The following is an 11,288-nucleotide window of genomic DNA, read 5'->3' as shown; positions in this document are numbered from 1 at the left end:
TATTTGCCTGTACCAAGTCAGGATCTGTACATTTATTTTCTGTGGAACAATGGCAAGGAGGGCACAATATTAGCGGGCACACACAGCAGCATTCCCTGACTTCAGCTGCTCAAACGTCCACGTTATCTTTGGTTTGTACAACATAATAAAACTTCACATTTAAGGATCCATTTTTCTTAAAGTGACATTTCAATAACAAAAATAAAACATTTAAAAAAATAAAGGCTTCATCGGGCGTTCTATCCCCGATAGACAATGTATTTCTAAGTTTTATAAAGTGCACAACAAAGTGTATTTTCTCTTAACAGTGAATGGTGCAATCCCTCCAAGTGCATATTAAACATAGAAACATTTGGCAATTAACATACCTGTGGAACAATGGCAAGGAGGGCACAATATTAGCGGGTACACACATCAGCATTCCCTGACTTCTGCAGCAAGTCACATAAAAAGGGGAATTTTCGTCAGACTTAAGTGGAATATTAGACGTCTTTTTCCCAACTAAAAGTCACCAAAACAACTCCACAGCGATTTAGCAAATGCTTATATTTACACATTCAATTGAAAAGAACGATTTTTAAGCATTTTGTTACACACAGGAGCAGACAGCCTAGACACGTCTTACCAGCTGCTCAAACGTCCACGTTATGGCAGCAAACACGCGTTTCTCCCTGTGTGCGTCGCTATAAAAGGTCCCCCTTGCAACAGCAACCGCAACAAAAATAAGTTCCATCAAAACATAAATGCAGGTTTTGAGAATGTTCACAACAAAAAGCACAGTATTTTAAATCAAAGATTTCACTCGGCTACACCTGCAGTGCTGCCCACACTTGTGTGGGAGAATGCCCTGATTGTCAGCCACCGTCTAGCTGTGTCTACGTGTGACGGTGCCTTGAAAAGCACGATATAAAATCTAATTCATTACAATAAAATAAAAAGGGCAACTTTCAAAACTTTTTATTGATCATTTAGAAAACATCTCAGAACAAATCCAAAATCCACTAAAAGCACACAAATAAGTGACCAAACCAACATTTAGACAAATAGTCGGACCTCGTGACCAATTTCTTTCTAAATACGTTACCATTATTAGCCCCGCAGACATTAAATTACACCTGGTCACATTTACACACGGGACACAAAATGGCTGCCGCTTTAAGCACAGCATGCTACCGAACTAACTAGCTAGCCTCCTATTTAAACAAAGATTTCAAACATTCACGAAGGACAAACCACTTCCATATGGGAGAATTTTTTCACTATGTCAGACATGCCATGGTTGATGCAGCGTTAATGTCTTATCAATGTAACCTTACTGACGCCTAGTGACCACAATACTACATGACTTTTTTTTAAACAGCAAATGAGGGAGCGATTTGCAATGGCGAGGAACGACTGTATCTGCACTTTCTCCCATCACATGTCACAATACATGTGTAATACACACGCCTCCGTCCAAGAAGCAATGCCAGACACAAAGAACATGTTCCATAAATGCATCAAGCGAGTACCTTTATATCATGTTGTTCCTGTTGCAGCAGGCAAGAAAAGGCACAAAAAACTGACCTTGGCCACTTCTCGGGAGCGTGTTTTTTGTAAGCGGTGTGTAACAAGAAAAATCATCACAGTATGTGATAAACCAAGCTAACGCTATCATAATTGTAATCTGTAGTTGATTACAAGCAAAATGACATTTTCGGATGCTTTCACTTGCGGCACTGCTGTACAGAGTTGTGACGTTGTCTCGGAAACCGACGTAGCTAGCTGTGGCAATTTACCGACAAATGGCGAGTAAGGTGGTGCGTTTTATCAGAACAGTAGCACGTGGTGGCAATGGCGCTTCAGCAGGACCAGCGTTGTGGTGCCGCTCTATCGGAACCGGCATCTCACTGGCGTCATCTGCTTTATCGTCATGGAACCGGAGCAGTGAGTTGGTGCCGCTTTATGTGGCGTTTAATCAGAACCAGCAGAGTATAACCTGCATAGTGTGTTGGCTAGATAGGCCCTGTATTGGAACCCGTAGTGAATTGTGGCGGTGTTTTCGTTACTATGACTAACCCCCTCAACATCCCCTAAAATCATCTCCCCCAAGTGCAATGTTTGCGTCGCATGTAACATTCCCACCGGACTTCCTGAGATTTATTACCAACACCTGACAAAAAATGTGCAAAACAAAAAACGCTTGCAAATCTGCTTAACTAAATGAGTCTTGACTGCAGTGAACACCAGTTTTTTCCCTTAAAAACCAGTAAAACTAAATCCCACAATTCCCTTTTCATGTCATAAATATCACAAATGCAGTCAAGAGTTCGCCTTTTGCACTGCAATGAGCGCTTCATCCATTTTTGTTATGAAGAAAAATCATCTACCCTCAGATCATTTTTAGGGATGGAAACGGGAGGGAGGCGTACAGACAGGAGTGGTAAGGCTGGTATTAAGTTATCAATGGAAAAGGAAGAGGGGAGGGGCATGTGAGGGGATGCTACGTCAGATGGTCTGATAGCCGCTGTGGCTCTTCCTGCGGCCAATGAGGTAGGCCACCAGCACGATGACCACCAGACCGGCCAGGGCCGCTCCGACCACGATGGCGATCAACATGTCGTCTTTATCCAGCTGGCATTCCTCGGCTGTGCAAGACAGACTCAGAAAAATGGACCCGAGTGACACAAAACAGATTTTTGCTTACCTGTGGCAAACTGGTCCTGGGTGAGGTTGAAGGGCTGCACCTGCACCTCGAAGGTGTTGATGGCCAACTCTGGAACCACGCTGAGAGTTTGCTCCTTGCGGCACATATAGGAGTAGCCCACAGTGCCACAAAGGTGGTTCAGAGTGGCATTATGGGCTGAGAAGGGTTCTGCCATACACAGGAAAGTATGTGGAAAACAGCTACCATAAATGTCACAGGTGGGTCGTTTGTTTAGCTAAACCACGAAGACGGGGCGTTAATTGGAAACAGCTTATAGGTGGGAGGTTTAGAGTGGCGCCGCACTAATCTGTTCCAAAACAGTTGATTTTTCTCACTTCTGGTTGCTAAAAGTTACAATGATGCAGCCAATGAGTAAAGACCAATGTTGCCGGGTGCTCCACATTTTGTAACGCCTGAGTTTGCCACTGCAAATACATCAAAGACAAGTAGAACCGTGGTGAGCCGAGTGGGTACTGTACAGTGGAAAAGGGACAATTTGATGTCTGTACAAAAACGCGAGTAGAGATTCATTTAACGATGTTTATTATTGTGGTAGCTTGAAGTAGTGCACTGGGAGCTGTTTCCAAGTTGTCCAACTCATTAAAAGCATCTTGTCAGTATAGAATTTTTAGTGGATTGGGTTAATCAAAAATGCTTATTTATGGATTATATTCATTAAAAGAAGCACCTGTCATTAATACTGCTAAATTATGTACTAAATACTAAATTGTGATGGTGTACCTAAAAAAGATTTACCTTTCATGTCCGGCCAGGCTGCAGAGAGGGAAATTTCACTCACGTGGTATTTATTGGACGTGGTGTTCTGGAGGAGGGAAGGTCCAGAAGTTTACTATGTTGCCATCTAGCGGCAATTTCGGAAAAAAAAAACCTGGAGAACCAACTCCCCCACCCCCCAATAAACTTACCACAGTGAACGTAAAGGTCAGATTGGTTTTATTGTCATTCGCCGACAGCCGCAAGATGGCGTTGTCTGCACCACATGACCCAGAACTCATTGTGACGTTGGGATCAAGGTTGACGACATCCTGCACCGTCTGCACCGACAGATGCATGGTTTAGTATTTTACGTACACGCATTCAGACAAACAGCGTTTAGCAATATGAACCTTGTTCAAGGAGGCTGAGCTGAAGCTGATGTTGAGCTGGAGACCCATATTGGCCAGCAAGCACGCACAGCCCCTTGTGTCGTTCACTTGGTAGCGGCCCATCACCGGCTTCCCGGGGTTCTTGTGAGGACAACCGGCCAAGATTTGGTGCAGGGCTACAGCTGGTTCACACACACAATATGTAAACAGGCCAGTCATTCATTTATAGTGCGGCAAATTCATATTCCATCATGTTTTAGGAAGCTACTTTTGCGAGAAAGCAGTATTACCTTTAGTTGAGGCCAAACATTCATACTCTGGCCTAATTTTAAGTTAAAAGCCAATTTTTATTTGTTGATTGGTTGAAAATGACAACGTTGCGTTAGATTTTGTAAATATTCTGTTTTTACATCTTGATGTGTGTTAAGTAAACTCATCTAAACCCACTTTTGTTAGTTCCTGCTAAAAGATCATCAAAATTCTATAACACACATTTTGAATAATTTTGGGATTAAGTGTATGCAGCCATGTTTTATTTATATTTATATACAGTATTTTATTTAAATTAAATTTTTATTACATTGTAACAAAATGACTCGCTCCTTTGAAGTTATATTAAATTTGTTCAATTTACACAATTTTGATATTTTAAAAATGAAGTCAGGAAATACTGGAGTGAAAGCTTCAATGAATCTCAGATTGAGCAATACATTAAATGTGTTAAATAGTGTTTAATTTGGCATAATCAATGTTACTGTGATGTTATTAACTTCCAGCTGCATCAAGGCTTTGTGTTTTGTGTCTTCATTTCCTTGTAGTCTAGACCCACATCAAGTTGTTTCATGGTTGAATACGGTCTATTAGTAAACAAAAATGCATATTTAATCAGAAGTTTTATTTTTAGGCCTAAGTTAAGCAATTTAAGCATAAAATGAGCTAAATGAACTCAAAAATACAAATACAAGGCATTAAGAAATGCAAATTGTAAATGTACTATTCTATACATGTTACAAACTGTCTCACCAAAAAGGATCTGTAAAAATAAGGGGGTGTAATATTAGATATTACACTAATTTGCTTTGTCACATTTAACACAAAAGCTCAGACAGCTAACGTATCTTGACCTACTATCGAGTGGGTTGCGCGTCATTCCTGCACGAGGCCCATAGTCTCTACTTTGTTTGTGACGCCTCAGGTCATTCCATTCAATGTCTAAAGGCGGTCAGTTACTGCAGTGTTTCTCAACCGTCCCCAGAGCCTCATCCATATGTGTTGGTTAACTCTCCAAAAGTAGAATGTAACGCAACTGTTATGATTTTAGCGCAGCTGTGCCACAGGTTATTGTCTCCCTGGGGAAACTAGTTGTAGCGCGCACGTTCCACGTTATTGCTTGGCTTAATAGGAAATGACAGACTATATCTTTGAAATGCAATGTTCCCACGTACCCCTGGTTGGGAACCACTTAATTACTATACAAACTTGAATCTTAATAATGTAAATGCAAGTATGCTCATGTCACGTGTATACAAAGTTTTGGCAATTTAGTACAGTGGAAATAGGAACAATCTCACTTCAAGTAAGCTAATATAAAGAAAAATAGAAACACGTATAGACTGTAGAAAAGGCTATGAAAATGCCAGGAAATATATATATATAACTTGTTAATGTGCGGTACATCTGTGGCCTTTACGTCGCGTGGCGTCGTTGTTGGCGTGACATCAAATCAACAATACATACCTAAGATAAGAGGTAGGGTGAATGTCAGGGCATTGCCGATGTGAGTCATGTTTCTCCCAGGGGATTGTAGGCGAATCCCAACAAACAGCAAAAAAACCACCAACAACAACGAACCGAGTCCGCTCGGGAGCTCGCTTGAGGCTAGCTTGACCAACAAAACAAGAGCAGCCAGGAGCAGCGATGTAAATCTCTGTGCTGACACAAGGGCGATAGTGTTGTTCTTTGTGACAACAAAATCGAAATAAAGGCTGTTACGTCGTCAACAGTGTATGTTGGCTGTGACGTTTGCTATCCTAAAGAACTTGTTTCGTCGCGTTTACGGACATTATGGAACGCGGGTTTCAGAAACGCCCACAATGTCACGTGACGAGGGAGTCTCGCGTTAAATAAAGTCTTCGTCGCTAGCAAGAGTATTCATAGGAGGCGGTTACGACGCCATCACGCGTTTATACTGGGCATTCATCTAACAACATACGCAATAATCTCTTTTTAAAACGTTGACGCACATTGAGCCCCCTCTTTGTGAGCAATTGTCTTTGAAATGATGGATGGATGGAGGTTGGGAAACAAGTCATAATATTACGGAAATAAAGTCAAAATATTATGACAATAAAGTCATGAATACAAAAAGAAAAATTACCAGAATAAAATGGAAATATTTGGAAAATGCAAAACAAAGACAAAGACTAAAGTTCTTTTCACTTACATCACAAAGCTGAGATGAAGGATATTTTTTCTTCTAAGCATATTACAAAACATCACAGTGGCACTTGGTGGAAAAAGTTTGGACACTCGTGCTTTAATCTCTTGTCTTCTTCTTCTTCTTTTCCTTTCGGCTTTTCCCTTCAGGGGTCGCCACAGCGAATCAATTGCCTCCATCTAACCCTGTCTTCTGCATCCTCTTCTCTCACACCAACTACCTTCATGTCCTCTTTCACTACATCCATAAACCTCCTCTTTGGTCTTCCTCTAGGCCTCCTGCCCGGCAGTTCCAAACTCAGCATCCTTCTACCTATATATTCCCTATCTCTCCTCTGGACATGTCCAAACCATCTCAGTCTGGCCTCTCTGACTTTATCTCCAAAACCTCTAACATGTGCTGTCCCTCTGATGTACTCATTCCTGATCCTATCCTTCCTGGTCACTCCCAGAGAGAACCTCAGCATCTTCATCTCTGCTACCTCCAGCTCTGTCTCCTGTCTTTTCCTCATGGACACTGTCTTTAGACCAAACACCACCACAGTTTCCTTTCCTTTCATTCTAGCTGAAACTCTTCTATCACACATCACACCTGACACTTTTCTCCACCCATACCATCCTGCCTGTACACGCTTCTTCACCTCTTTTCCACACTCTCCATCGCTCTGGACTGTTGACCCTAAGTACCTAAAATCCTCCACCTTCTTGATCTCTTCTCCCTGTAAGCTCACTCTTCCACTTGGGTCCCTCTCATTCACACACATGTACTCTGTCTTACTGCGCTAACCTTCATTCCTCTCCTTTCCAGGGCAAACCTCCACCTCTCTAGCTTCTCCTCCACACCTGTTCCCTGCTCTCACTGCAGATCACAATGTCATCTGCAAACATCATAGTCCATGGAGATTCCTGTCTAACCTCGTCTGTCAGTCTGTCCATCACCATAGCGAACAAGAAGGGGCTCAGAGCTGATCCCTGATGCAGTCCCACCTCCACCTTGAACTCCTCTGTCACACCTACAGCACACCTCACCACTGTCTTCCAGTCCTCATACATGTCCTGTACCGCTCTAACAGACTTCTCTGCCACTCCAGACTTCCTCATACAATAGCACAGTTCCTCTCTGGGCACCCTGTCATAAGCTTTCTCCACATCTACAAAAACACAATGCAGCTCCGTCTGGCCTTCTCTGTACTTCTCTATCAACATCCTCAAAGCAAATACTGCGTCTGTAGTACTCTTTTTTGGCATGAAACCATACTTCTGCTCACAAATGCTCACTTGTGTCCTTAGTCTAGCTTCAACTACTCTTTCCCATAACTTCATTGTATGGTTCATCAGCTTTATTCCTCTGTAGTTGCCACAGCTCTGCACATCTCCCTTGTTCTTCAAAATGGGCACCAGCACACTTCTCCTCCATTCCTCAGCCATCTTTTCATGATCTAAGATCCTGTTGAACAACCCAGTCAGAAACTCTACTGCCACCTCTCCTAGACACTTCCAAACCTCTACAGGCATATCATCAGGACCGACGGCCTTTCCACTCTTCATCCTCTTCAATGCCCTCCTCACTTCATCCTGACTAATCTTTGCTACTTCCTGGTCCACAAAAGTCACCTCTTCTAGTCTTTGTTCTCTCTCATTTTCCACGTTCATCAACTCTTCAAAGTATTCTTTCCATCTTCCATCACACTACTGGCACTTGTCAATAGACTTCCATCCCTGTCCTTAATCACCCTCACCTGCTGCACGTCCTTCCCATCTCTGTCTCTCTGTCTTGCCAACCTGTATAGATCAGTCTCTCCCTCCTTACTATCCAACCTAGCATACAAGTCATCATAAGTGCCTTGTTTGGCCTTTGCTACCTCTACTTTCACCTTACGCTGCATCTCCCTGTACTCCTGTCTACTCTCCTCAGTCCTCTCAGTGTCCCACTTCTTCTTAGCTAACCTCTTTCTCTGTATACACTCCTGTACCTCCTCATTCCACCACCAAGTCTCCTTGTCTACTTTCCTTCCAGATGCCACACCAAGTACTCTCCTGCCTGTCTCCCTGATCACATTAGCTGTAGTTGTCCAGTCATCTGGAAGCACCTCCTGACCACTCAGCCTGTCTTAACTCCTTCCTAAAAGTCATGCAACACTCTTCCTTTTTCAGCTTCCGCCATTTTGTCCTCTGCTCTGTCTTTGTCCTCTTCATCTTCCTCCCCACCAGAGTCATCCTCCACACCACCATCCTATGCTGTTTGTCTGCACTATGGCCTACCACTACTTTACAGTCACTGATCTCCTTCAGATGACAGCGTCTACACAAGATGTAGTCTACCTGTGTGCTCCTACCTCCACTCTTATAGGTCACCCTATGTTCCTGCCTCTTCTGGAAGAAAGTATTCACTATAGCCATTCCCATTCTTTTTGCAAAGTCAACCACCATCTGTCCTTCTGCATTCCTCTCCTGGATACCAAACCTGCCCATGGCCTTCTCATCACCTCTGTTTCCTGCACCAACACGTCCATTGAAGTCTGCACCAATGACAAATCTCTCTCTGCTAGGTATGCTCTGCATCACTTCATCCAAGTCCAACCAGAATTTCTCCTTCTCCTCCAGCTGACATCCTACCTGTGGAGCATACCCACTAACTGCTTTAATCTCTTGTATAACTTATTAAGTGTTTATTTTTAGTCTCATTTTAAACATTTTGATTTCTTCCTTTTCCTTAACACTGCACAGGCCTTTTTTAAGTGCCTGCTTTTGGTCGCATCACCTTCCTTTCCTCACTTTACATAAGAAGTAAATAGAATTTAAATGTCAAAATGTGAGTGTTAACATGGAAAAGATGGTGTGAATGGATGATCAGCAATGCGGTGTAGATAAAAGGTTGGATTAAATCAGTTCTTGCTTCTTCCTACTTCCTTTTGGACATGTTGGCTTGTGCAAACAGAACCACGTGATGTTCCTTCATGAAACAAATAAACCGTACCATAAAGTGTCACAAAATGGAAAATATCAAAGTGGCCCACGCATTTTTTGATTGCTCCAAAGTCTGTTAGGTCTTCTAGTGACCAGCCTCATGCTTTGGACTAATTAAAGGTCAGAGGTTGCTGAACATTTCACACGGCGTTGTCTAAAGGGAAGTCGACCAGCAAGTCACACGCTGGTGTGATCCAGTCGACACAAATGTCCAGAACGTGCACAAACGCTTCACATCGAGGACGTAAGAATTGTGTTTGTCTGCTGATGACTCAGCTTCATTGATCAGCATCATCTGAATCTGGGATCTCCTTGTCATGCCAGTGAAGTTGGAAGCCATCAGGACCATCAAGGTTGCATTTTCAGAGAATAAAACTTTCTTCCACCTTTCAATGTCCCATGTTTGGTGCTCTTGTGTGGCGTTGAAGGACACGAGGCCTCTGAAGACATTTTTTCTTCTTAAAACCCTTCTCTGGCACATGCCATCTGATGGTTATAGGACTGCACTCTGCACCAGTAACAACCTTCATTTGGGCCGAGGATCATCCCGTAACTTGACGGACAGCCAATTGCATCCTCCGGCTGAGGGTCGGCAACATTTTTTGGGGTCTACCACTTGACTTTTTTCTTCCATAACCCTCAGGATGTTTGAAGAAGTTTCAAATGACCGTCTTAGTGCGTCCAACCTCAGCAGCAATGGCGCGCTGGGAGTGGCCTTGCTTATGCAGCTCAACAATCCCCACCGCGTTCAAAGAGAGAAAGCTTTTTAGCCTTTGCCATAACAAGATCATGACAGTGGGAATGAATGCCTGACAGAAAATGACATTGAATCCACAGTTTTTGCCAAGATTTTGGATCTTAAAGGCTGTGGTCTTAATGTTTTGATCAGCAGTGGTGTGCAGTTAGGGCCAGCAAGGCTTTCTCTGCTGGCCTGAACACTCAGAAACATTGCCCTGCATTTACAGCGAAAGTTAGTATTTGTTCCATGAAATTGTGTTATGCCTAACAGTGTATGTCAGATATGTTTTGTCCAATCAGATTTCAGTTTCTATGCGTCGCATTGTCATAATCTGCCCAGGTGCTTCAGAATCAGGAGTGCTGGCCCGTACCACATACATTTTATTAGCTCTGCTTCTTTCACCAATTAGATTTCAGACTCACCTAGCTGGCCCCGAAAGATGTCAGCCTTTTTTCATCGTCTGATTGGTTGATGTCTGAAAGCCCATTCCCTAATACTCAAACTTACCAGCGGCCTTGAATGAATCATGAACAATTGAGTGTGTTCTGACATAAAGAAAGGAGACGGACATGGAGTTGTTCATCATTCTGTGTACATTATATGAACAAGTGAGTGTGTTCACATTTCGATTTTTCATATAAGGTTCAACCTGGGAAAGGGTTTGTTTGGAAGTCTTCCAAACCAGTGTTTGCGAGTGAGTGCTGAGTGTGATGCATTTTATTTCATTTTTCATGTTTTTGTCATGCTTTTAGATTCATATTGATTGCCAACTGCTTGATAGAGTCGAGGTTGGCTGTTTAGAGACTATGTATTTCAAGATAAAGGGTTAACTGGTTTCCTGCTTTAGTAATAATGGTATTCATCCCTAATAGGGCTGTCACAAGATCTCGCAAGATTAAAACATGACAACTGTCACGTGGGCACTAGGCCTGGGACAATAACAAATTAATTTAGCACAATAAATAAAAAATGAATTTGGTCATTTTGCCGGCTTCGATGTATTGCCATGTGCACGAGTGTCCATTTTCCTCGTCTCTTGCCTCTAAACAAGCAGGAAGAGGACTGACTCTGTGCATTGGTTCCAGCACCTTAGCGGGGTTGTTCCATACAAAATCTTGTCTTCTTCTTGGAGATGCAGTCTTGTGAACCGAGTGTCTTGTGACACTCCTAATGCAGTGCAATGTTAAATTATGGTTTTTATTATTTAGTTATTAGGATTTGTATAATTGTGAAATGATAGTAGTGGTATTAGGAGGTGGCTGAAGTGCCCACTGAAGGCCCAAGCACCAAATGCACGGCCCAGCACTGGCTGATGAACAGCCTGTTTCACTTCAATGCTTCTTTGCAATAAATT

General features: G+C 42.7%; 1 protein-coding gene across 2 annotated transcripts; it reads right to left on the bottom strand.

Annotated features, from left to right (window-relative positions):
- Positions 1–942: 942 nt before the first annotated feature.
- Positions 943–5,899, bottom strand: lamp1b (lysosomal associated membrane protein 1b). Of its 2 annotated transcripts, none has more exons than XM_054786808.1 (6): positions 5,530–5,899; positions 3,814–3,974; positions 3,613–3,741; positions 3,443–3,509; positions 2,687–2,854; positions 943–2,627 (listed from the first exon to the last, which is right to left on the bottom strand). In XM_054786808.1, exons 1-6 carry the CDS (start codon positions 5,576–5,578, stop codon positions 2,488–2,490), a joined length of 714 nt encoding a protein of 237 aa, XP_054642783.1. In that variant the 5' UTR covers positions 5,579–5,899; the 3' UTR covers positions 943–2,487. The 2 variants fall into 2 exon arrangements, with proteins under 2 accessions (XP_054642783.1, XP_054642784.1); XM_054786809.1 differs by lacking the exon at positions 5,530–5,899 and adding an exon at positions 4,921–5,111.
- Positions 5,900–11,288: the final 5,389 nt, after the last annotated feature.

Source organism: Dunckerocampus dactyliophorus, chromosome 9 (genome assembly GCF_027744805.1).
Source record: "Dunckerocampus dactyliophorus isolate RoL2022-P2 chromosome 9, RoL_Ddac_1.1, whole genome shotgun sequence".
Taxonomy (NCBI): Eukaryota; Metazoa; Chordata; class Actinopteri; order Syngnathiformes; family Syngnathidae; genus Dunckerocampus; species Dunckerocampus dactyliophorus.
This window is presented reverse-complemented; position numbering and strand designations above follow the sequence as displayed.